This window comes from Natrix helvetica (genome assembly GCF_964273705.1).
Source record: "Natrix helvetica genome assembly, chromosome: 4".
Taxonomy (NCBI): domain Eukaryota; kingdom Metazoa; phylum Chordata; class Lepidosauria; order Squamata; family Natricidae; genus Natrix; species Natrix helvetica.
The window spans coordinates 159,926,177-159,953,282 of record NC_138550.1 but is presented as its reverse complement, the minus strand read 5'-3'; the positions used below and the strand labels follow the sequence as shown (position 1 = coordinate 159,953,282).

The 27,106-nt window shown below is 43.7% G+C and overlaps 1 protein-coding gene across 3 annotated transcripts in view; it reads left to right on the top strand.

The window, feature by feature from the left end:
* ADCY8 (adenylate cyclase 8) overlaps positions 1-27,106 on the top strand; it is a 149,413-nt gene that overhangs the window by 119,731 nt on the left and 2,576 nt on the right. For all 3 annotated transcript variants that reach the window (XM_081949855.1, XM_081949854.1, XM_081949856.1), the window contains 7 exons: positions 1,081-1,282; positions 3,336-3,425; positions 7,000-7,172; positions 10,713-10,794; positions 17,445-17,603; positions 22,506-22,652; positions 25,659-25,751. In XM_081949855.1, coding sequence (XP_081805981.1) covers positions 1,081-1,282; positions 3,336-3,425; positions 7,000-7,172; positions 10,713-10,794; positions 17,445-17,603; positions 22,506-22,652; positions 25,659-25,751 — 946 coding nt within the window. The remainder of the gene's footprint in view (positions 1-1,080; positions 1,283-3,335; positions 3,426-6,999; positions 7,173-10,712; positions 10,795-17,444; positions 17,604-22,505; positions 22,653-25,658; positions 25,752-27,106) is intronic.

Below are 27,106 nucleotides of genomic sequence, written 5' to 3'. Positions count from 1 at the left end.
GCAGTGAGGGCAGTTTGGTGTAGTGGTTAAGGCACCATGCTAGAAATTGGGAAATAAAGCCAGTTAGGTGACGTTAGGCCAGCCACTGTCTCTCAGTCCTAATCTCCACATTGGCGAGAGGAAGGGCATCCAGCCAGTAAATACTCAGCTCTATTCAGTTGCCCAGAACTCCACAATGAAAGTTATTGTGGGGTCATTAAAAGATGACGACTCTCAGCCCTAAGAAGTCATTGGTACACCCTATCTGAAGATATAGTTGAGAAGACCCCATCAAACTTGTTGATCATCAGAAATTAGGACTGACTCAGTGATACAAAACAGAAGAAAAGTGATTTAATGGGGGGGGAGTTGCCAGGCCTGGGGGCTATAGCATCCCAAAGTCCACCAACCACGATTCTTAGTTCCAAAGCGGTATTGTGTTTATCTTGGTGGTATATCTTTTTGTGTGTATAGTTCATTTTAAATAGCTCTTTTCTTAGAGAAGCACTGTTTTACTCACCCCTGTCATATAAGAACAGGTTATATTTGCATAGGTCCTCTGCATTCAGGCATAAAGGATCAGATCATATGTTAAGATTTATTGCTGAGGCTTATACATAAGAATCGAGTAAGCTAAAGTTCAATACTAAATTGGCACTAGTTACAGGTCCATGGAATTCAAGGGGAGTTGGAAAGTTTGTGGCAACGTAATGACTCTAAGCTGATCACACACTTAACTCCACCTCCCAGCTCTGCCTGCTCCTCTCCTACATCTATAAGTATATTGTAACGGTATAGGGTTTCCTGCCTAGGCAGGGGTTTGGACTAGAAGGCCTCCAAGGTCCCTTCCAACTCTACTATTGTATTGTATTGCACGGACATGGACAAGAATAAAAAGGGATTGAGTAAGTGCCATTAAGTTGCCATCAACTCCTATTGACCATCTGGGTAGACATTTTCCAGAGTGAGCTGTCTTGAGAAGATGAAATTAGAAGATTTAATGAAGCCCTGAAACATTAGATTTTACTCTTCCTATAAATGCAAGAGAGGGCTGTTTTTCTGTCTACTAAGTATGTGCGTGTGTCTGTCTTCCTTCTGCAGAATGATTCCAATGATTGTCCAGTTTTCAATTCTAATTATATTGCATTCATCTCTCGTGCTGATAACCACGGCAGAGGATTACAAATGCTTACCCCTGGTGCTCCGGAAAACTTGCTGCTGGATTAATGAGACTTACCTGGCACGAAATGTCATCATCTTTGCCTCAATTATGATTAATTTCTTGGGAGCCATCATCAATATTGTAAGTATTTCAGAAGGGAAAGGTTGTCTGAATGGAGAAGGGAGCAGAAAATGCATAATGCTAGTAATTACAAGCAACTTTACTCAATCTGATGCCTTTCAGATATGCCCGACTACAAACCTTTCATTATACTGTGAGGTCTGAGCTACAAATAATTCTGTTCTATTGGTACTTTCATAATATTCTTTAGTTCTGGCTGGCTATGATGAGAGCTACAACCCCAAAATCTGCAAAGTGAAAGATTGGAGAAAGCTGATTTCCCAGGATAGTAGCTTCTGATATTTTGCACTTGAAAGCATTTAAATATACTTTTCCCTCTGGAAAATGAAAGGAGGGAGGGAGGAAGGAAGGAAGAAAGGAAATCAAACCCCAGATTATTCAGTCTTTCAGGGGGTCTCAGATGACACACTGGTGTCTTTGTCCTTTGGGAAGATTTTATTTCCCTAATTATGGTTTTGTTCTGTACAATGCATTGACATTTCCAGCTGCATGTGGTCAGCCATGATAATACTTCTCAAGAACTAGGATAAATATAATCCAAATTAGCTGAATTTCACAGAGGGCCCTAATTCTCTGTCGCTCTATACACAATTAATATTTCTGAATATGGGTCCATCTGTAGGCAACCAATTTAGTCTATCTATTCATCTTCATCATCTTCATCTTCTAGAAAATAATTTCGCATTTATCTATCAATCATCTATATCTATCAACTATCAATCATCTTTTATCTACCAATCATCTGCCTCTATCATCTATTTATCTAGCATCCAGCATCTATCTATTTATCAACTATATCTATCTATCTATCTATCTATCTATCTATCTATCTATCTATCCATCCATCCATCCATCCATCCATCCACCCACCTATCTATCTATCTATCTATCTATCTATCTATCATCTATTTATCTATCTATCTATCTATCATCAATTTATCTATTCATCATCACCATCATCTATCATCTATCAATCATCTATCATTTATCTATCTATCAAACTGTATCTATCATCTATCAATCATCTGTCATCATTTCCATCTATCCACCCACTCACCCATCCATTCATCCGTCCGTCCATCCGTCTGTCTAACTGTCTATCTATCATCTGTCATCATCTCCAGCCATTCATCTATCTATTCATCTTCATCATCATCATCATCATCATCATCATCATCATCTATCAATCATCTGTATCTATCATCTATTTATCATCTATCATCTGTCATCATATCTATCTATCTATCTATCTATCTATCTATCTATCTATCTATCTGTATCTATCTATCTATCTATCTATCTATCTATCTATCTATCATCTATCTGTATCTGTCTATCTATCTATCTATCTATCTATCTATCTATCTATCTATCTATCTATCTATCTATCATCTATCTATCATCTATCTATCTATCTATCATCTATTTATTATCTAATATTTATACGGCCATCCATTTCACAAGAGTGTGGCTTAAAACAAAACACTCTTTTAATATATATTTTTGAAACATTAAAATAGAAATCTCGCATAACACAAAGCGGGGGGGGGAGGAACATGGAAAGGATGGTTGTGACCTCATAAAATTCCCACAGAGAGGGTAAAAACTGGGAACTGTCTGGTTTGCTTTATAATATGTTTGAGTGATAATTCTTTTAATATGTCTTCCAACATGCAAGCATGTTGTAAGCCCATGCACTACAGATTCTTCATCATTTCAAAAGAGTTGCCTGCTGTTGCCCTCAATATGTAATTTCTAAAAAAGAGGATTATTTTTCTGCTTTTCCTAGGTGGTTTTTTAATTCAGAGTATTCTCATAGAGTTGGAGGCATTAACCCTATTGTCGTGGTTGTTGTCTTCCTCTCCTCCTCCTCCTCCTCCTCCTCCTCCTCCTCCTCCTCCTCCTCCTCCTCCTCCTCCTCCTCCTCCTCCTCCTCCTCCTCCTCCTCCTCCCCCCCCCCCCCAAACAAGTACTCTTCTTCCTTCATTTCTCAACAGACTCTGCAGAGTAATTTCATTATTTTTCTTATTCTTCTGTCTTTTCTTTTCCACAGCTCTGGTGTGACCTGGACAAACAACTGCCTTTTAAGAATCAAACTTTCAACTCTTCGGTATATTTTACAGATATTTGCTCGTATCCAGAGGTAATCCTAAGCATATCATTTTGCACAGAGATAAGCCAACACAATAAGTTAGGCTCGGCAAGGATGGCCAATAACAAACTTTAGGATGATGTGAAACTTGAAAGCAGAGCTTTATTTCAGTGATGCAGGTTCTCGAGTTACGACAGTTCATTTAGTGACCATTGGAAGTTACAACAGCGCTGAAAAAAAGGGACTTATGACCATTTTAACACTTACAACCGTTCCCAGGGTCACGTGATCAAAATTCAGAATCTTGGCAACTGATTCATATTTATGACGGTTGCAAAGTACCCGGGATCACATGATCCCCTTTTGTGACTTTTTGAGGAGCAAAATCAATGGGGAAGCCTGATCCACTGAACAACCGAGTCACTCCTGAACAACTGCAGCAATTAACTTAACAACTGTAGCACGAAAGGCCGTGAAATGGGGCAAAAACTCACTTAACAAATGTCTCACTGAACAACATAAATTTTGGGCTCAAGGGCGGCCTTAGCTTGAGGACTCCCTGTATCATGTTGCTTCATTTCAAGTGGGTTTCAAAGATCCCTTCCACTCTCTCTAACTCAACCGTTTGCATCCTGATGCTCTCCAGATGTTCTGGAGTACGCATGGTCTACTGCCAGAGTATATAGGGCAGTGATGGCAAACCTATGGCACGCGTGCCACAGGTGGCACGCGGAGACATTTGTCAGGGCACGCAAGGCGCTGCCCTGTCAGCTGGGCAGCACGCATGAGCGTGCTGGCCAACTGAGTTCACCCTTTTTTAAAGCCACTTTTCGCCCTCCCCAGGCTCCAGAGGCTTTATAGGAGCCTGGGGAGGGCGAAAACAGCCTCCCTTGTCCCCCCCCCCGGATGCCCTCCGGAGGCATCAGGGAAGCCTCCGGATGGTCCCTGAAGTCTTCGGAGCGCTCAAAACGATCCTCCGAGCAAACCAGAAGTGACTTCCGGTTTGCTCGGAGGGTTGTTTTGAGCGCTCCGAAAGCGTCAGGGAAGCATCCGGACGGTCCCTGAAGCCTTCGGAGCGCTCAAAACGACCCTCTGCTCGGAGGATCGTTTTGAGCGCTCCGAAGACTTCAGCAACCGTCTGGAGGCTTCCCTGACACCTCCAGAAGATGTCCGGGGGGGGCGGGGGAGGCTGTTTTCACCCTCCCCAGGCTCCTATAATGCCTCTGGAGCCTGGGGAGGGCGAAAAAAGCATGTAAAAATGTGGGGGGGTTGCGCCTGTGGTGCGTGCATGCGCACTGGGGGTCGCGCATTGCATTATGGGTGTGGCACGCTTGCACCTGACCCCCCTGTGCTCCCCCCACTTATGGCACGCGAGCCAACAAAGGTTCGCCATCACTGATATAGGGAGAGTAGTCCAAAACAGCTAGAGGGCAAGGACATGAGAGTCCAACCTATAGGGCAGGAATTCCCCTATATCCAGGATGGCAAACCTATGGCACGCACAGCATTCTCTGCAGCCATGCCAGCTGTCATCCCAGCTTAGCTCCACTGTGAAAGGGTGTGTGCCACCCGTCGGCCAGCTGGTCTTCAGGTCTCTGCCACATATGTGCAGGGGTGGGGTGCATGTGTGGAGGGCACAGACATTGTATTTGGGTTCTCGCGTGCCTCCCCGCACCCCGTTGTGTACCTGGAAGGCCTCCTGCATCAACCTGGAAGCCAAAACGGGGCATGGGATGCTGCGCGAGGCCCCCACATGCCCCATTTTGCTCCTGGAAAGCCTCCTGCACCAACCTGGAAGCAAAAAATGCGCAGGGGGGGTGTATGCGCGGGGTGGCAAGGGGACACTGGGGTTGTGCGTGCATTCACAGGGATCATGTGTGCATGCGTGGGGTCGTGTGCACATGTGCAGGGGAAGGGGTGCGGGGCGGTCGCGCATGTATTGCATTATGGGTATGGGTGTGCTTTTGCGCGCACACATACTTTAGGCACACAGAACAGCAAATGGTTAGCCATCACTTCCCTATATAATTCTCCTATCTAAGAGAGAGAAAAACGGATTGTCAGTGATCAATAATCCCATTGAGTTGAAGGCCTACTGGCAGTTGACTTTTAGGCTGATTCAGTCACTTCAGCACATTCATACATTCTCAAGAGCTCTTGAAAAATCTTCAGCTCTTGTACATGTATACGCCAGCAGACCCAAAGGTGGTTTTTCTCTGAAGACGTTTCGCTTCTCATCCAAGAAGCTTCTTCAGCTCTGACTGGATAGCAATAGCAATAAGCACTTAGACATATATACTGCTTCACAGTGCTTTCCAGCCCTCTCTAAGCGGTTTACAGAGTCAGCCCATCGCCCCCAACAATTTTGGGTCCTCGTTTTACCCACCTCGGAAGGATGGAAGGCTGAGTCAACCTTGAGCCTGGTGAGATTCGATCTGCCAAATTGCAGGCAGCCGGCAGGCAGCAGAAATAGCCTGCAGTACCCCATTCTACCCACTGTGGCATCACGGAGTTCTCTTCCCCACCATCCAGTCAGACCTGAAGAAGCTTCTTGGATGAGAAGCGAAATGTCTTCAAAGAAAAACTATGACCAGATGTTTCACTCCTCATCCAAGAAGCTTCTTCAGCTCTGACTGGATGATGGGGAAGGAAACTCCCTTCCCTTCCCCACCATCCGGTCAGAGTTAAAGAAGCTTCTTGGATGAGAAGCAAAACGTCTTCAAAGAAAAACCAGAAAGTCCAGTTGCCTCTTGAAAAAGCACCTTTGGGGCAACCATGACCTGGATGACGGAGAATCTCCATAGACATATATGTTAGAGGAGAAATCCCTCTATATTTTTTCCCCTGCAAAGTCTCATTTAGTCTAATGAAGTTGCTTTCAACTCTCTGTAAAAAACAACAACAACAGATTATGAGGCCCTAGAAAGAGCGCAAAAAAGAGCAATGAAGTTGATAAAGGGTCTGGAGGTTAGATTGTATGATGAATGGCCAATGGAAATCGGTATGTTTGAGCCGTGGTAGCGCAGTGGTTAGAATGCAGTGTTGCAGGCCATTTCTGTGGACTGCGGACTGCCAGCAGTTTGACAGTTCAAATTTCACCAGGCTCAAAGTTGACTCGGCCTTCCATCCTTCCGAGGTTGGTAAAATGAGGACCCAGATGGTGGTGGGGGCAATACGCTGACTCTGAAAACCACTTAGAGAGGGCTGTAAAAGCATGCGAAGCAGCATGCAAGTTTAAGTGCTATTCCTCTGGCTAACAGAGAGGCGGCTTAGGAAAGACATAATATCCATCTTCCAATACTTGAAGGACTTACGTAGTTCTTATATGAGCAGTGATGGGTTTCACATTTTGTTACCACTTGTTTGTGGGCGTACAAGCTGCTTCCGTGCATGTGCCCATCCTTCCGTGCATGCACTTTACTCGTGCACATGCCATTCCATGTGTATGCCCGGCCTCAAAAATGTGCCTAAATAGGACGGCATAGAGCCACCCATGATTCCCGCTACCAGTTTGGGCGAAATGATCCGAACCGGCTGAATATACCTTTGTATATGAGATTTTTGAATATATTAGTTTAGGTCTATGAGCTCAAAGCTGATGTTTCTCCCAATTTCCTTTGTAAAGTATTTCGTCTTTACCGGTATCCTGGCTATGGTGACTTGTGCCGTGTTTCTCCGTCTCAATTCGGTCCTTAAGTTGGCCGTGCTCCTCATCATGATTGCAATCTACTGCTTCCTGACTGAGACCATTTATGCCTCCCTGTTTCTCCAGTACGATGACATCAATCATAACGGAGAGTAAGTCTTTGTTTACATATTTGTTTACTCATGAGATTTTTATCCCGCCTTTATTATTTTTATAAATAACTCAAGGGGGGGGGGAACGTATCTAATACTGCTTCCTGATTAAAACTTACAATCACCTGATGATTGGCCTCAAATCATGCAGCTGGCTTTTGTGTCAAAAGTAGAACACATCATCATCATCATCATCTTGGCCATTGTCTATCCACTGCGGGATGAAGGCCTCTTCCACCTGTTCCCAACTAATTCAGTCCTAAGTTTTCTTTTGCCAATTGGGCCTCCAGTGCTTGCTGATGTTATCGATTCATCTTGCTTCATGGACACTTTTTATTAAGTGGGAAAGGTAGAACTAGAACTCACAATCTCCTAGCCCAAATTTCATCCAGCTAGTTTTCATGCCTAAGAAGGGACTAGAAGTCACCCAGCCATCTTTCATGCGTAAGAAGGCACTAGAACTCACAATCTCCTAATGATTGGCCCAAATTCATCCAGATAGCTTTCATGCCTAAGAAGGGATAGAACTCAGAGTCTCCTAAAGATTGGCCCAAAATCGCCCAGCCATCTTTCATGCCTACCAAGGCACTAGAACTCACAATCTCCTAATGATTGGCCCAAATTCATCCAGCTAGCTTTCATGCCTACGAAGGGACTGGAACTCAAAGTCTCCTGATGATTGGCCCAAATTCATCCAGCTAGCTTTCATGCCTACGAAGGGACTAGAACTCACAGTCTCCTGATGATTGGCCCAAATTCATCCAGCTAGCTTTCATGCCTACGAAGGGACTAGAACTCACAGTCTCCTGATGATTGGCCCAAAATCGCCCAGCCATCTTTCATGCCTACCAAGGTACTAGAACTCACAATCTCCTAATGATTGGCCCAAATTCATCCAGCTAGCTTTCATGCCTATGAAGGGACTAGAACTCACAGTCTCCTGATGATTGGCCCAAAATCGCCCAGCCATCTTTCATGCCTACCAAGGCACTAGAACTCACAATCTCCGAATGATTGGCCCAAATTCATCCAGCTAGCTTTCATGCCTACGAAGGGACTAGAACTCACAGTCTCCTGATGATTGGCCCAAAATTGCCCAGCCATCTTTCATGCCTACCAAGGCACTAGAACTCACAATCTCCTAATGATTGGCCCAAATTCATCCAGCTAGCTTTCATGCCTATGAAGGGACTAGAACTCACAGTCTCCTGATGAATGGCCCAAAATCGCCCAGCCATCTTTCATGCCTACCAAGGCACTAGAACTCACAATCTCCTAATGATTGGCCCAAATTCATCCAGATAGTTTTCATGCCTAAGAAGGGACTAGAAGTCACCCAGCCACCTTTCATGCGTAAGAAGGCACTAGAACTCACAATCTCCTAATGATTGGCCCAAATTCATCCAGATAGCTTTCATGCCTAAGAAGGGATAGAACTCACAGTCTCCTAAAGATTGGCCCAAAATCGCCCAGCCATCTTTCATGCCTACCAAGGTACTAGAACTCACAATCTCCTAATGATTGGCCCAAATTCATCCAGCTAGCTTTCATGCCTACGAAGGGACTAGAACTCAAAGTCTCCTGATGATTGGCCCAAATTCATCCAGCTAGCTTTCATGCCTACGAAGGGACTAGAACTCACAGTCTCCTGATGATTGGCCCAAATTCATCCAGATAGCTTTCATGCCTACCAAGGCACTAGAACTACAATCTCCGAATGATTGGCCCAAATTCATCCAGATAGCTTTCATGCCTACGAAGGGACTAGAACTCACAGTCTCCTAAAGATTGGCCCAAAATCGCCCAGCCATCTTTCATGCCTACCAAGGCACTAGAACTCACAATCTCCTAATGATTGGCCCAAATTCATCCAGATAGCTTTCATGCCTAGAACTCACAGTCTCCCGGTTCTAATCCAGCACCTTTAACCATTACACCAAATTGCAGCTTAAATACTTCTTTAACAAAAGTTTAGCCACACAGAGGCACTGTAGACAGTGGGGTGGGTGGCATACACATTCAATAAGTAAATAACAACCCTGAATAGATGTCCTTCTGCTCTGCATCATATTCCTTAAATAAAACAGTTCCCCAAACATGCAGTGTAACTTATCAAAAACAGAGTAGCTACAATTTTCCAAATCCCCCAACCTGTCAGTCATTTTCATGACAGCTGCCTGGAGCCAAATGCCTTCCAGCTGCATCTATTGCAGTAACCTTCCGGAGGGGGAGGGGGTTAGAAATAATCTACCTCCATCCACCCCCACCCCCACCCCAAAAAGTGTGCTAAGATGCTGTGCATATCAGTGTGCAATTATTCCATAGCCCCTTCTTATTTCTTCAGAACAATGGGACAAAAATAGCCTCGGCCAGCAGAGAGCCTTACCTGAATCATCTCATCTCTAAGACAAGATAATTCTGCAGCGATGCTAGAAATATCTCATCAGCTGGGAAAAGGACGGGCAGAAATGAAAGGGGAAAGCCTTATAATGGCTCCCCAAAGTGGAAGGCAATATCACGGCTGGTTTGATGTGTCAATCTTTTATTGTCAGGGGCTTTTCATTGACTGTCATCTCAACAGGAACATGCAAATGGAGAGAGGTTTTTTTTAGCATCAGGTGGGAAAAAAGGACAGGAAGCACAGCTTGGGCAGGGAGTTCTCATAGAAGAAATGCAAAAAAAAAAAAAAAAGTGTCTGACTTAATTCCGGGTAGAATATTTTGAAGCGAGAAGTAGTTGCATCCTGGAGTCTTGTGGGATGGATGGATGGAAACGTATCAAAGAGAGAACCAACTGTTTTGACCTAAGCTTCCCCAGCAGCATGAAGCGAGTCCTCATCCTAATAAACCCCTTTTATTTAATTTACAGTGAATTCCTCTCCAGCAAAGTCTTTCCTCTCCCACAGTCTTTCAAGATAGTTCACAATTACCGACCTTTATCAGGCTTGGAGAGTGGCCATGCCGATATCTCTCAGACGCCACAATACTTGGCAAGAATGCAGGAACGAACTTATTGTCTCCTGCAAACTCCACTCTCCTTTTGCTCCTCTTTTATTCCCTATGGGAGGGGCCATTCACCGTCCACCTGTCGCCTTACTCCCAAGTTGACCCTTGTTCCTTAGCTGTTCCCTTCGTCTGGCAACTCTGCGCATGCGCACACTGGGAACAGGCTCCAGCTGTTCTTCTGCCTCACCAATGTCTGACTCTGAAGGCAGCTGATAACTGTCAGACGGCCCTGGCCCTATCTCTGCCTCCAACACAGAGCTCTCCTCAGAGCCTTCCCCAGACTCCAGGAGTGGCCCATGTTCCTCTCCAACCTCCCCACTGTCTGGATCTGCTGCCAGCACTGCCAGCTGCCATGCTTAAGGTAGGACTAGAATTCACAGTCTCCTAGCGATTGGCCCAAAGTCACCCAGTCCACTTTCATACCTGATGAATTAAAAACAAAACAATAGAAAACGTGTTTTAGTTTAAGCTTTGTTCTTCTTTTCTGATTTTTTTTTAATCGCCGCTTCCTTCTCTCTTTTCTTCTTCTCTACAGCACGGATTTCCTGGGGACGAAAGAAGCTTCATTGCTCCTCATGGCCATGTTTCTGTTAGCTGTATTCTATCACGGCCAACAGGTAAGGCAAATGTTTCTTTTCTATTTGCACCTTCTCCCAAGCAGAAAATATCTCCCCTTGCTCTGCTAGAACCTGCCAATCACGACTCCCCTTTGGAGCAAATAATTAAATATCAGACTAGAGTATTTTATGCCCTTCAATAATTGAAGACCTGATTAACCTTAAAAGAAAGGGCCAATTAAAATCAACACACGGCCAGGTCCGTGCAGCGTCTATTTTTTAATTGCTGTGTAAAATATTATAAATAGAAAAGCTGTTTCAGAATATCTTATCGGTCTCTATTCAATTTGCTCTAGTTGGGAAATTAAAAATCAATTCAACATCCAAACCAGGACACACAGATGCTACGAGAATGGCAGATTTCCTGTTAGGGATCTGTAAAAAAAAGGATTAAAAATAAAATAAAATTGTGGGAAAGTAGTATCTCATTACATATGGCATGGGTGTCAAACTCAAGGTTCAGGGGCCAGATCTAGCCCACAGGGTGCCTAGATGTGGCCCATGGGGCCACCCTCGAAACATCAAAGGACAGGCATGCAGTGCCCCCGCCAGCAAAAATGGAGCTTGGGTGGGCCGCTTTCCTGAGCTCTGTTTTCACTGGCAGACCACTGCAGGAGGCTGTTGCAGCTGAAAACGGACCTTGGGACTGAGGAGTCCCGGTACATTGGGAGCTTACAAAATTCATTTATTTGTCTTGCTTAGCAATGGAAATATTGGGCTCCAATATTCAATTAGTCAAGAACTAATTGTATAGATATCCAGTACAGAGGTGACATTCAGCAGGTCCTGACCAGTTCTGGAGAACCGGTAGCGGAAATTCTGAGTAGTTTGGAGAACCAGTAAATACCACCTCTGACTGGCCCTGCCCCCATCTATTCTCTGCCTCCCGAGTCTCAGCTGATCGGGAGGAAATGGAGATTTTGCAGTAACCTTCTCCTGCCATGCCCACCAAGCCACATCACACCCACCAAGCCACATCCATAGAACCCGTAGTAAAATATTATCCCACCACTGATTTGCTCATAACATTTTCTCCCTCTTGTGAAAAAAAGAACTGGAGGAAATGAATTTCTCATGAGAGGAACAACCAGGTGCAAAAGAGTCTTTCAGGCTTCTTATCCCTGCTGAGATTTATCAGAGCTTTTAGCTACTGAACGTTACTCTATATACCTTCAAAGCATTCTCAAATGGAATGAGCCAGTCATTTGGGGGAGAAAATGTCCTGCCCATAATTCACAAGGGGGGGGTTGATAGCCAACAACTGTCAGATTTCAAGCTGCAATCTTCCTCATGTACTTTATACATGTCAGAATATTCATGAACTGGAATAGGACGTAGCAACAGGTCAGTCTTGGGTTCAAGAGTTGCAACACTGATGGTGTCAGTGTTCCAAATATCATGCAGAATTAAATCAGAGTCCAAGGCAGAGCTATCCTTAAAGTTCCAATTTAATAAGACAGACATGTTGGCAACAAACTGTGGAATCCCAAATCTAAAAGCTTCCTGGGATCCCACCCAGTTGAAAGTTCATGATCTTATCCCCACACCCATAAATCCATCACATGGTCCAATCTTCAGCCACGCTGGCATTTCCACCCATCTAGTTCCGGTCAGGTGCAGAAGTGTGGAGACAAAAGATGACCTTGGGCTTCTAGAAAGGAATGACAACAACACATTCCACAATTGTACTCCTTTCTATTCCCCTTCCCAATTACTACACTAATGAAACAGCATAATGAAATAAGAGAGAGTGTGGCAGGCCAAAGATCCTAAAAAGGAATGTAACTGCAGGCCTGACAGATGGTTGCATATACACTGGAAAGTTAAAAGGTGGGGATTGTCAACTATTAGCATTTGTGGATGATCTTTGTTTCACCGCAAAGGCTGTATCACAGTAAAAAGGATTCTCGGGTATTTGAAGGGAACTGTATTTGGGTCTTCAAATACAGGTATCTGAAGAATATTAAGGTAATTGAATTTTTGTCTGTTCCAGTCATGAAGGGAGCAGTGTCAGAATATTCATGAACTGGAATAGGATGTAGCAACAGGTCAGCCATTGGGGGCTGACTGGAATAGGGCATGGCAACAAGGTCAGCCAATGAATAGGCATAGCAACTAAATTAGCCAATGAAGGCTGTTTAGAAACTGAAACAGTATTTGCTGGAGACAGCTAGGTGCCTGGGCGTGGCTTAGGCTTAGCTTGACTGCCCTGTATAGAGGGGGTTCTCTTTGTCTGCATTAAGCGCTGAACTCTGAACTGAAACAAATCTAGCCCGCCTGTGGTTGAACCTGCTTACAATCTCTCCTCTCAGATTCATTGGAAGAATCTGCTGTTGGTATTGTACATTTACCCATGTGTTATTATGTATAGAAAGAAGTTAATGAATCCTGCTGAAGCAGTTATCTGTGCGTGCTTTCTGGATGTGATTTCTACAGCAAACTCTGACAATACAGGCCGTTATTTTTGTTCCTGCTTTGGTTTCAGTTTCATCCTTAATGAGAAACTTTAATTTAATTTGTTTTTAGAAAATTCTGAGACTGGCGCACACACACACACACACACACACACACATAAAGTAATTTCTTTTAGAGATCTCTTCTGCCACAGTCAATAGGTCTGCATGATGTCTTCTGCAAAGTCCTCAATTTATATTTAAAAAATAATGTTAACAAGGACTGCATTAGACTTCATTAGACATGTGGTAAATCAGATACTCTTTGGACAGTCGTTGGGCAATAGAAGCAGTGGCTTTTGAACTTAAATATTATATGCTTCTAAAATCATTTTGTTGCACTCTGGTGTCCAGGAACATAATCAAGTTACACTAAAACAGAAAGGGACTCATAAACCTACAATGTTTTTTTTTCCCAACAAACAAGATAAGAAAGAAGTTTAGTTAGCTGGCAACATCTATTAGAGCTTAATGGATCTCAAGAGCGTAAGAAGGTTTTGATGCGGTCAGTATTTGGATGGTCCCAGGCTTGTAAACTACATAAAGTAACAAAGGGGGGGGGGGGGCAGAAAAGGATAATGGAAAACCACTTTTGTGTTGTCTATGAAAGTCACCAGAAGTCAAGCTCAACCTGAAAGAGATTTCATCTTGTTTAAACTTTGTTTAAAGAGCAGATAATGATCTGAAACAGCGTCTGGTAAAAATTTCTTGGCTGTTTAAAGGGAGATGGTTTTCTTTCCATTTCTTAGACAATAAAAAATTGCCAAGGGAGAACAAATATTCACTGAAAAATCTCATAAATAAGGAACTGTTTTTTTCTCATCACTTATTCCAGTTATGAACTGGACAAGAGATGTCTGACAAGCATTTTCCACTCAGTTTTCATCTGGTATCAAGTCTCCCTGATATGTGTGAATGTATCTATGTGTACATTGTGTGTGTTGGTCGGGAAAACCTTCAAATCAAGGTTGAGTCCCAGTAACTCCCTGGACAGATCCCTGCAGTTTTCTTGGCAAGACTTTGCAAGTGGTCTGCCATTGCCTCCTTCCTAGGGCTGAGAGAGATTGTGTGGCCCAAGGTCATCCAGCTGGCTTTGGGCCTAAGGCTAGACTTCAACTCACATTTCTCTATTCCTAGCCCAACACTTTAATCGCTAGATCCATGCTTCTCACCAGTGGTGGGATTCAAAAAATTTTACTACCAGTTCTGTGGATGTGACTTGGTGGGCATGACATGGCTTGGTGGGCGTGGCTTGGTGGGCATGGCAGGGGAAGGATACTATAAAATCTCCATTCCCTCCCCACTCCAGGGGAAGGTTACTGCAAAATATCCATTCCCTCCTGATCAGCTGGGACTCAGGAGGCAGAGAATAGATGGGAGCGAGGCCAGCCAGAGGTGCTATTTGCCAGTTCTCCAAACTACTCAAAATTTCCGCTACCAGTTCTCCAGAACCGGTCAGAACTGGCTGAATACCACCTCTGCTTCTCACCCTAGGCAACTTTAAGATGTCTGGACTTCCCCAGTCAACATGCTTGGGGAAGTTGATATGGTTAAAACATAATGCACTAGACCTATGTTTTTGTACATCTATTGTGACATAAAGTCATTAAGAATTGTAGTTATAACTTACCTCTGCTTAGGAATCACATATGAGAAAGGGATGGTCTCAAATGTAAGAAGGATAAAATCCTGTCAATATTTCTATGGACCTAATATCCAGAAATCCCAGTTAACTTTGGACTCAAATGTCTTCACATTTGGTGATATATAATAAGCATTACCCACCTCCCCCAATATTATGTGATGAGTTAATACCACTTTATAGTGCTTTGGTAAAGCCACACTTGGAATACTGCATCCAGTTTTGGCCACCATGATCTAAAATATATGTTGAGATTCTACAAAGAGTTCAGAGAAGAGCAACAAAGATGATTGGGGGGCTGGAGGATGAAATATATGAAGAACAGTTGCAGGAATTAAGCATGTGAAAAGAAGAACCAGGGTTGACATGGTAGCAGTGTTCCAATATTTAAGGGGCTGCCACAACGAAAAGGGGAGGTTAACTTATTCTCCAAACACCAGAAGGCAGGACAAGAAGCAATGAGTGGAAACTAATCAAGGAGAGAAGCAACTTAGTACTGGGGAGACATTTCCTAACAGTTAGAACAATTAATCAGTAGAACGACTTGCCTCCAGAAGTTGTGAATGCTCCAACACTGGAAGTTTTTAAGAAGATGCTGGATAGCCATTTGTCTGAAATGGTAGAGGGTCTCTTTCTTGATCAGGGGATTGGCTAAGAAGACCTCCAAGATCTCTTCCAGCTCTGTTCTTCTGTTAGACCTTGTTTATTGTCAGCTAATTTTGTCCAGCCAATAACTAAGATGTGACTCCAGCACAAAAGATTAGTTTAACATGGAGTGCAGGAAAAGTGTAACGATGCCCAGGGGGGGAGTTTGCTAAATTACACATCCAGGGATTCAAAGGACACATCATTGGTGCAATGACATTTATAATTCTTCACACTGGAATTGATTTGATGTCTTGTAAAGCTTTGACTTAGATGGCTATTTTAAGGACAAACTACACATTACATGAATTACATATTGTGCAACTCCTGCTCTAAATTTTATTTACTTCAAAGTACCTATGCAGCCGTATTGATCCACATCGGGATCTTTTTCAGAGACGGAGAGGAGTTTTAACCCTTTCCTCTCTAGCTTATCCCCAGGAAACATTTTAAAATGAGCGGTGGTGCCGCAAGGGTTAGAATGCAGTACTGCAAGGCTACTTCTGCTGACTGCTGGCTGCCTGCAATTTGGCAGTTCAAATCTCACCAGGCTCCAGGTTGACTCAGCCTTCCATCCTTCCGAGGTGGGTAAAATGAGGACTCAGATTGTTGTGGGAAATATGCCGACTGTAAACCGCTTGGAGAGGGCTAGAAAGCACAGTGAAGCGGTATATACTGTAAGTCTAAGTGCTTATTGCTATTGCTGAAAGAAAAGAAAAATGGACACAATTGACTTTTCCAAAGAGTGCTTTTTTCAAGAGGCAACCGGACTTTCTGGTTTTTCTTTGAAGATGTTTTGCTTCTCATCCAAGAAGTTTCTTCAACTTTGACTGGATGGTGGGGAATCAGAACTGAAGAAGCTTCTTGGATGAGAAATGAAACATCTTCAAAGAAAAAACTGAAAGTCCAGTTGCCTCTTGAAAAAGCACCTTTGGGACAGCCATGACCTGGATGGCTGAGGATCTTCATAGACTCTCAACTGACTTTTACTTTACAAAAACACACGCATATGGAAATGGCTAATTTTTAGAGGAATGAATTAAAATATATATTCCCTATGCCCCAAGATTTTGAGGATCCCAAATGTTTAGTTGACTAGATTCATATCAGGCACAAAGGATCAGGACCATACATTAAGGGGTAGTTCAGCAAGGTTCATTGCTCAAGCCTTTAAACAAGATCTAGTCTCTAAGAAGGGTGGCTCAGTGGCTAAGATGCTGAGCTTGTCAATCAGAAAGGTCAGCAGTGGTTCGAATCCCTAGCGCCGCATAACGGAGTGAGCTCCCGTTACTTGTCCCAGCTTCTGCCAACCTAGAAGTTCAAAAACACGTAAAAAATGCAAGTAGAAAAATAGGGACCACCTTTGGTGGGAAGGTAACAGCGTTCCGTGCGCCTTCGGCGTTTAGTCATGCTGGCCACATGACCATGGAGACGTCTTCAGACAGCGCTAGCTCTTCGGTTTTGAAACAGAAATGAGCACCACCCCCTAGAGTCTGGAATGACTAGCACATATGTGCGAGGGGAACCTTTACCTTTAGTCAATTAAAGTTCCATGCCAAATTGGCATCAGATAAAAGTCAACAAAATTCAGGAGGACTTGGAGCATTTGTGGCAATGTAACACCTCTAAGCTGATGATGCACTTCACTCCAACACCCAATTCTCCCTGATCTTCTCTTACCCTGCAATGTATTAGATCTGTGTTTGTCCTTGAAAATAGTCTACAAATCACCCCCATCAGTCTAGTTTGAACATCTCTGAACCAAATTTCATTAACTGCCAGACTGTTTCTAAGCTGGAAGTTGGTGCTTCTCTACTGGGTCACCCTAGAATTGATTTAATATCTATCCACACTTCTCTTAGATGCTTATTCTTAAGGATGGACCCTAAAAGGCCTTCTTGTCTTTGCAGCTTGAATACACAGCAAGGCTCGACTTTCTGTGGCGTGGCCAGGCCAAAGAAGAAATCAACGAGATGAAGGAGTTAAGAGAGCACAATGAAAACATGCTACGCAATATCCTGCCAAGCCACGTGGCCCGTCACTTCCTGGAAAAAGACCGAGATAATGAAGTACGTAAGAACTGGGTTCTAGTAATGGACGTGGCAAAAAAAGCTAAGCTAGATAGAGCCTTGAGGAAGGTATGTGGCATCCTTTGCCAAAACATCAGCTTAACCCAGAAAGTCAGGAAATATTGGAATAGCTTACCTTCTGGAGTTGTGAGGGCTTCGTTCTTAAACAGTTTCAGACAAAGTTTGGACAGTAGAACCCTTGGAGCTCTCTCAGCTTGGTTGTTTGCTTACAGACATTTCATTACCCAACTAGGTAATATCATCAGTCTGGTGAGAATGGGGTCTGCTTCATTTATATATGGCACTTCCCTTGCCAGTGTTGGTAAGGGTGTGATCTCCTTGGCCATTCCAAGCAAAACTACTTTTCGTTATTTGTTATCAGAAGCACCTACCTAAGAACCATTAAAAAGCTGTACCACAATTTGTCCAGGATGTTATCCAGATTTCTGCCCTGGGCAAAGGATTGGATTATGTTTTTTTTAACTGCCCAGAGTGATTGGATATGAGATGAGTGGCAAATCAATTTTATTAATAAATGAGATAAATTGGAAGCTCTTAAGGTCCCTTCCAAGCCTGCGATATTAACTCTCATAAGGTATTTACCCTGTTATCCCCGAGAATAAAGATCTCCCTGGATAATAAGCCCAATTGGGCTTTTGAGTGCATGCACTAAAATAAGCCCTCCCTCAAAATAAGCCCTCCCTGAAAATATTGCAACACGGCAGCAGCCATGAAGTGACCATGCCGCCTCCTGTACTTCAAATATAATAAGACGTCCCCAAAAATAAGAATAAGTGCTTATTTTTGTGGGGAGAGGTCGAAATAAAATAAGACCCTATCTTATTTTTGGGGAAACACAGTAAGATAAGGCTATATAAGTTAAAGGATGTCAACTGCTTCTAATGGTAAGCACATGTATTCTCAGCACTGAAATCATACTTGCTCTTTCCAAGAGTAATTCTGTAATGCTGCCTTTGATCTCTCTCCCCCCTGACCCCCACTCCAACCCAAAACACCCCGGTTCCTCCCTCCCTTCCTGCTGTTACATTGAATAATCATACCTGCAGAGAGTCTCTGCATCAGCTGCCTGGATCATTCAAGGTTCAATACAGTAAACACTTATTTACGTAATGTGCTAACCTCCCCCTTCCCCAGGGAAGTGAATAGGGAAATGAATGCTTTCCTTTCTGCACAGATTGGCTTAAGGCTCACCGCACAAAAGCTTCCGCATCAAGAAAACAAGCGACTGCAAATAGATTGCATTTCAGCCTTTCCCAGCCACTCCAGATGTGTGGGCAGCTCCTGTTTGATCCGCAGTTATGTAAGGGAGTCAGGTGTTCACAGGGCGTTAAATCTTGGGAGTCGGGCTTTTGGGGAACTAAAATTAGATTTTGTCAGAGTTCCCAAGTAGGCCAGACAGGTCCACGTGAGCTAATTCTATTTTATTGTAAGGCCACATTAACGCAATCTTGCAAGTCTGAAAGTACAAATCTCCCGCTGTCTTCTTTGCAGTCTGAGAATTTGTGGAAAGAGAATCTCGCTTCTCTGTTTCTTTCTCCATCCATTATGCAGCTGTGGGCTATGTCAGCAGTCCCCAAACCTTTCCAGTTTGGCGGCCCATCCCAGGGGAGGAGGGGGGGAGTGTGAGAGGCCGGCACATGCGCACATCTTCATTTGTGTGAGCAGCAGACACATGCACCCTATGCTTCCGAAACGGTATAGGGTTTCCTGCCTAGACAGGGGGTTGGACTAGAAGACCTCCAAGGTCCCTTCCAACTCTACTATTGTATTGTATTGTATTGTATTGTATTGTATTGTATTGTATTGTATTGTATTGTAAGTGGAGCTGAATGGGGGGGGGGTGCTCCACTCGTACAAGCAGCAGGCACTTACTACTTACACAGCAGCAAAAGGCACTTGCACAAGTGGAGGGCACACAAATGGAGCTTCGTGCGCAAGCCCCCTCAATTTGTGCAAGTGGAGCTTCACACGCACACACTTACCCCAACCCACGGGCCAACCAAGGCCATGGCCTGTGGGTTGGTGACTCCTGGGTTACGTTGCCCAACAAGATGGGGAAGAACAGGCCACACCTGCAGACTATATGAACCTTCAATCTCTTTTGTGTAGTCTTACAAAGCTCTTACATCTGCTGACTGAAACTTCTGACTTACATCTGCTGACTGAAATGTGAGCCAACAATGTGCGGCAGCAGCCAAAAAAAAGCCAGTGAAATCCTAGGTTGCCTTAACAGAGGGATAGAATCAAGATCAGGTGAAGTACTAGTACCGCTTTACAAAGCCTTGGTAAGACCACACTTGGAATATTGCATCCAGTTTTGGTCACCACAATATAAAAAAGGTGTTGAGACTTTGGAAAGAGTTCAGAGAAGAGCAACAAAAATGATTAGGGGACTGGAGTCTAAAACATATGAAGAACGGTTGCAGGAACTGGGAATGTCTAGTTTAATGAAAAGAAGGACTAGGGGAGACATGATAGCAGTGTTCCAATATCTCAGGGGTTGCCACAAAGAAGAGAGAGTCAAGCTATTCTCCAAGGCACCTGAGAATAGAACAAGAAGCAATGGGTGAAAATAATCAAGGAGAAAAGAAACTTAGAACTAAGGAGGAATTTCCTGACAGTTAGAACAATTAATCAGTGGAACCGCTTGCCTCCAGAAGTTTTGAATGCGCCAACACTGGAAGTTTTAAAGATGGTTGGATAACCATTTGGCTGAAGTGGTGTAGGGTTTCCTGCCTAAGCAGTGGGTTGGACTAGAGGACCTCCAAGATCCCTTCCAACTCTGTATTCTGTTCTGTTCTGTTCAAATACATTCTTTAAGGAATCCAATATCCGTTCTCATAGCCTGCACTCCTCAAAATAAAAACACCCTTTCTGCTTTGCGTTGTTTTAAGAACTTGCCATGACTACAAAGGGAATAAAAAATAGCTTTCCAATATGGGCTCTAAAAGACAATGTTTCATTAATCGTCATTCTATCCTATCCTATCCTATCCTATCCTATCCTATCCTATCCTATCCTATTCTTGCATGCTCATACAACATTCAATAGCCATTGGGCACACTCATTGGTGTTTGTGATCTTCTCTTCTTTGGGGTTACTTACTGATGGTGATGTGGAATATTTTAACCAAGTACCCTCATCCCTGTTCTTGGCTGATGCTATTTTGTTTGCATAAGGATCAGCACACCAACCATGAGATTACCAGCAATATATTCTAAATATAGATGCATTTGCCCTGGGAAGCTAGCAACACATTCTCACAGTGATCGCAATCAAAAAATGTGTATGCAAGAAACAAACTGTTCTACCAAGAAAAGAGATTTTTTGTATCTCCGGGTTCAACCGTGGGCTCCTTGGTGCTCTCTGAGCTTGGTGGTTTTCTTGTAGATGCTTCATTACCCAATGATAGATAACTGTTGTGACCCTCCAGCATAGCTGGCAGCAGATTCGGACAGTGAGGAGGTTGGGGAGGAACATGGCCCAGTCCTGGAGTCTGGGGAAGGCTTGGACGAGGGCTCTGCATCAGAGGCAGAGATGGGGCCAGGGCCATCTGACAGTTATCAGCTGCCTTCGGAGTCAGACATCAGTGAGGCAGAAGAACAGCTGGAGCCTGTTCCCAGTGTGTGCATGCACAGAGTTGCCAGACAAAGGGAACAGCTAAGGAACAAGGGTCATCTTGGGAGTAAGGCCACAGGTGGACGGTGAATGACCTCTCCCATAGGGAATAAAAGAGGAGCAAAAGGGGAGGGATGTTTGCAGGAGACAATTAGTTCATTTCTGTATTCTTTCCAAGTATTGCAGCATCTGAAAGATATCAGCCTGGCCACTCTCCAAGCCTGATAAAGGTCAGTAATTGTGAACTACCTTGAAAGACTGTGGGCCAGGACTTCGCTGGAGATGAATTCAGTGTAAATTAAATAAAAGGGGTTTATCAGGACAAGGACTCAGCTTCGTGCTGCTGGGGAAGCCTAGATCAAAAGAGTAACATTATCAGTGCTAGATAACCTCCAAACAAACTACTACTTCTTCTTGGATGTTTAACCTTGCATTGCAAGATTGAACCTCAGGCCACCAGCATGGTTTCTTGATGGTTAGATTGATGAGCAAATTAAATAAATGGCCTCTCTTCTGCAAGTGAAATTGCAAGTCATCCCTACAGAACAGCCTCCTCCTGAAGATCTTGATGGTGCCAACTGGTGACGTTTCATAACATCTTAAAACCTAGATGTTCCCACAGAAACTTAGGTTGGGAGGTTGAGGAAGCACCATTGGCTGTTCAATGATTATTGTCATGATGATGTGATTTTTTTTTATAGCCTCTGAATATATTTTGGCTTTTTAGTATATTCATTGATGGACAGTTCTATTGCTTGTTTGGGTTTCATCTTCGTGTATCATCTTGGTGAACACGGAAGATAGAATCATAGGGCTGGAAGGGGCCTTGGAGGTCTTCTAGTCCAACCCTCTGCTTAAGGCAGGAGACCTTATACCAACCTGATCAAATGAGACGGGCAGCTACATAAAACAAACAAACAAGCACTTTTTTTTCTTTTTGTGACCTGTAATCCCTTAATTCAGGGTTGAGTCCAGGTGACTGAATGGAGTTGAGCATTTACTGGCTGGATGCCCTTCCTGACACCTACATGGAGTTCGCAGCAGATATTTTCTCTTTGTGCCCTGATTGAGAAACATCTGCCATTGCCTAGGACTGAACTCTCAACCTTCTGAGTGGGAGGCGAGCGTCTTTACATCTAGGCCACCATGCCGCTCAAAATAAGCACTTATTAACAGCAAGAAAAAGCATGCCCGTGTTCTCCCCTGCAAAATGTTCCTTAATGGCATCTTTTTTCTCTCCTCTGCCCTTCTCCTCGTTTCTAGGATCTCTACTCTCAGTCCTACGATGCAGTTGGCGTCATGTTTGCCTCTATCCCCGGTTTCGCCGACTTCTACTCCCAAACCGAAATGAACAACCAGGGCGTGGAATGCCTACGACTGCTGAACGAAATTATTGCTGACTTTGACGAGGTAATGTTGCAACCTTTGGGACCTGGAGAGGGAGTGAGATTTAAGGAACAGCTGGCCAAGCCAACAGGCCCTGGCATTTTGTCAGCTAATCGATTACATTAACCTCTGCATTTGTGCCATTTTAGCTAGCAGCTCATTTCTTTTTAATTCTGAGGCACGTGGATGGATTTCAGGATGGAGGTGAGTCCAGCTGATAGAGCTGAGGTGGCACAGTGGTTAGAGTGCAGTACTGCAGGCTACTTCTGCTGACTGCCGGCTGCCTGCAATTTGGCAGTTCAAATCTCACCAGGCTCGAGGTTGACTCAGCCTTCCATCCTTCCGAGGTGAGTCAAATGAGGAGCCAGATTGTTGGGGGGCAATAGGCTGACTCTGTAAACCGCTTAGAGAGGGCTGTAAAAGCACTATGAAGCAGTATATAAGTCTAAGTGCTAATGCTAGTGCTAGCTTGAGTAGCAGCTAGGATAATCTAATTAAGAACAGGGATATGGGTTAGGGAGGCTGAAAAAAGAATGCCAATATTGAGAACAGGAAGCAGAGGGACGTGGCCATGCGCGAGTACAGGTAAGCCTTGACTTACAACAGTTCATTTACTGGCCATTCAAAGTTACAACAGCACTGAAAAAAGTAACTCATGACCATTTTTCACACTTGTAACCATTGCAGCATATCCATGGCCACATGATTTACTTTCAGAGGCTTGACAACTGGTTCATATTAATGAGAGTTGCAGTGTCCTGGGGTCATGTGATCACTTTTTTGCAACCTTCTGACAAACAAAGTCAATGGGGAAGCCAGATTCCCTTAGCGATCATGTTATTCACTTAACAACTGCAGTGACGCATTTAACAAGAAAAGTTGTAAAATGGGGCAAAGCTCGTTTAACAAATTTCTCACTCAGCAACGTAAATTCTGAGCTCAGTTGTGCTCATAAGACCATCTGTATTTGTTGGAATTATTCTAAAGAGCCTTAGAAATAGACTTCTGCTTTGATTTTCCTCATTACCTGCTGATTGCCATCCATCTTCAATGTCTACATAGGAAAAAGCCTAGATCAGAGTTTCTCAGCCTTAGGAAATTCAAAGATGTGTGGACTTCAACTCCCAGAATTCCCCAGTCAGCATGGCTGGCCAGGGAATTCTGAGATTTGAAGTCCTCACATCTTCCAAGTTCTCCAGGTTGAGAAACACTGCCTAGATTGAAAAATAAAAGACAATTAATGGACACAATTCTCTTAAGGTCAGGAAAGAGATGATAGTTCTCTCACTCTTCACCAAATACTATCAAAACAATCTCAAAGGTCCAGTGGCATCATAATTTAATGAAGCAACCCTGTTTAGATGTTCTGCAGGATTATAGAAAAGGCCTCTGGGTTTCTTATTTATTCCTCTTGCAACCTACATGGACTGCTGAAAGGTTAAAGCATTAAAAACCGCAGCGCAATTAAAACCAGGCAATAAACCCAACCAACAGAATAATTAAGCTAAACTCATAAGCTCCAAAGTGGAGTAGCCACAAGCCCTCGTTGTAACGATGAGCAATGCTCATATTTCAACATTCTCATGAAAACCTCCCTTGTAACATCCGCATGGAAAGATGATTGCTACACAAGAATGCGCATATGTGCGCACATTTATTGTTATTACTTTTCTCATGATGAGCCTGAATTGGGCAACTATAAGTTGAAAGTTTTTTTTCGTTGAGGGTTATGGTCCATGATCTATGATTTTTGTCAGTATGGGTGTTCTGATCTAGGTTTCCTCAAACCACAAAGCAGACTCCTTGTCCTGACAAAAAACCCTTTTTATGAAGTTACCGTGAATTCCTCTCATTCGTAGCCAGCAAAGTCTTTCAAAGGAGGAGTTACAGTCACAGACCTTATCTGGCTTGGAGAGCTGCCGGGCCGATATCTACAAAACTTGGCAAGGAGCCTCAGAGAGTCACAAACTAATTAAGCAAACTAATTGTCTCCTGCAAACTCCACTCCCCTTTCGCTCCTCTTTTATTTCGTCTGGGAGGGCCACTCATCATCCACCTGTGGCCTTACTCCCAAGTTGACCCCTCTTCTTTAGCTGTTCCCTTGGTCTGGCAACTCTGTGCATGCGCACACTGGGAACAGGCTCCAGCTGCTCTTCTGTCCCACTGATGCCTGACTCTGAAGGCAGCTGATAACTGTCAGATGGCTCTGACCCCCTCTCTGCCTCTGACACAGAGCCCTCATCAGAGCCTTCTCCAGACTCCAGGAATGGCCCATGTTCCTCCCCAACCTCCTTACTGTCTGAGTCTGCTGCCAGCTCCACTGGCCACTGGCAGGCCACAACAATGGGATGTAGAAGACATTATCTTCAGCTTCTAGCCTATATCAAACTGACTCTCACATTTTCACTGAAAAGAGAGAGAGATTTTTTTCACTATTGCTTTCAGACTCAATAGGGATAGTAAGTACTATGCAACAATTTGTCTGTTAATAATTATTTTTTTTAGCTCTTCTTCCTTTCATGAAGGGGAATGGCATCCTTCAGCCGTATTGATCATCTTTCCTTTGGGTCAGTACAGTACAGATAGTCCTCAATTTGCAACAGTTTGTTTGGTGACCCTTTGAAGTTACAATGCCACTGAAAAAAGTGACTTATGACCATTTTCACACTTATAACCATAGCAGCATTCCCGTGGTCATGTGATCAAAATTCACACGCTTGCCAACCGACTCATACTTATGACGGTTGCAGTGTCCTGGGGGAAGCCAGGTTCCCTTCGCAGCCGTGTTACTAACTTAACCACTGCTGTGATTCATTTAACAGCGGTGGCAAGAAAGGTCATAACCTGGGACAAAACTCACTTAACAACAGTCTCCCTTACCAATAGAAATTTTAGGCTCAGTTGTGGTCATAAGTCAAGGACTACCTATATTGTCTATCCCTCGAAAGCGATAAATCACACGGTGAAGGATGTAAAGTGAAATCATTTAAGCAAGAATGCATCTCATGACTTTGAAATCCATGTTTTCAGTTATTAGGTGAAGAACGATTTCAGGATATTGAGAAAATTAAAACCATTGGCAGCACATACATGGCGGTATCAGGGCTGTCCCCTGAAAAACAGGTAAGGCGCTACTCTGATTTTCTAACATATTTGTCTGTTTCAAGAGAAAGAGGGGAAGGAAGCCACAGCTCAACCAAGACCAGCAGCGCAAAGCATTGTATATAAACAACCCACAAATTCCACTCACCCTCACACAGATGCCACCTAGCCTGATAACATATAGCAGGGGTGTCCAAACTTGGGAACTTTAAGACTTGTGGACTTCAGCTCCCAGAATTCCCCAGCCAGCCATGCTGGCTGGGGAATTCTGGGAGCTGAAGTCCACAAGTCTTAAAGTTCCCAAGTTTGGACACCCCTGACATATAGGAAACAACAAGCTTGGAACACACCAAGAACTCAACAGTTGAAATCTGAGCGAAATACATTTTCTTTTCTTTTCTTTTTTCTTTTCTTTTTTTTCCCATTTTTTTTTTTAAAGCTTGTGTCAAGGGCTGACTTTCAATAGATCGCAGCGAGGGAGCTGCTCTGCTGCGCACGAAACCCCGACCCGGAGTCAGGTTGTCTACGAATGATTTAGCACCAGGTTCCCCACGAACGTGCGCTTCACCGCGGGCAAGAGGCGGCCCTCTTCCGGCCGCGCTCCGCTCCCGTGACGGACGGCTCTCCGTACCGGGCCAAGTGGCCCGACTATCCGAGGCCCACCGAGGTTCCTCAGCGCTGTGGTATCGTTACGTTTAGGGGGGATTCTGATTTAGAGGCATTCAGTCATAATCCCACAGATGGTAGCTTCGCCCCATTGGCGAATACATTTTCAACTATGGATTTCAAATAATTTTCTATTGCTGGCATTTTTTTAAAAAAAAATTCATTTCTTCATCATTGATTTAGACACCAAAGAAGGAAGATTTGTAAGCAGATGTGGGGTAGAGCTGCATATTTTCTTCCGGTCCCAACTCTACCCTTTGCCATTTTGAGATCCTAATAAAGAGCTATGAATTGTGCAGAGGGGTTGTTGGCTTCAGTATTTCTTCAAACACCTAATTCCCACAAAACGGTCTTTTGTCTAAGTATATTTACCCATGTAGTATGGCTGCATTATTTTTATCCTTCACATCTGTACCACTACCTTCTCTTATTGGTATCATTAATATGATTGTTGTTACTTGGATATTATGATTATCATTACTTTGTTGTTTTGCATGTACACTGAGAGCTTATGCACCGGAGACAAATTCATTGTGTGTCAATCACACTTGGACAGCCATTTAAATATGAGCCAGCAGTGTGCAGCAGCTGCCAAAAAAGCCAACACAGCTCTAGGCTACATAAACAGAGGGATAGAATAAAGATCACGTGAAGTGTTAATACCACTTTATAATACCTTGGTAAAGCCACACTTGGAATACTGCATTCAG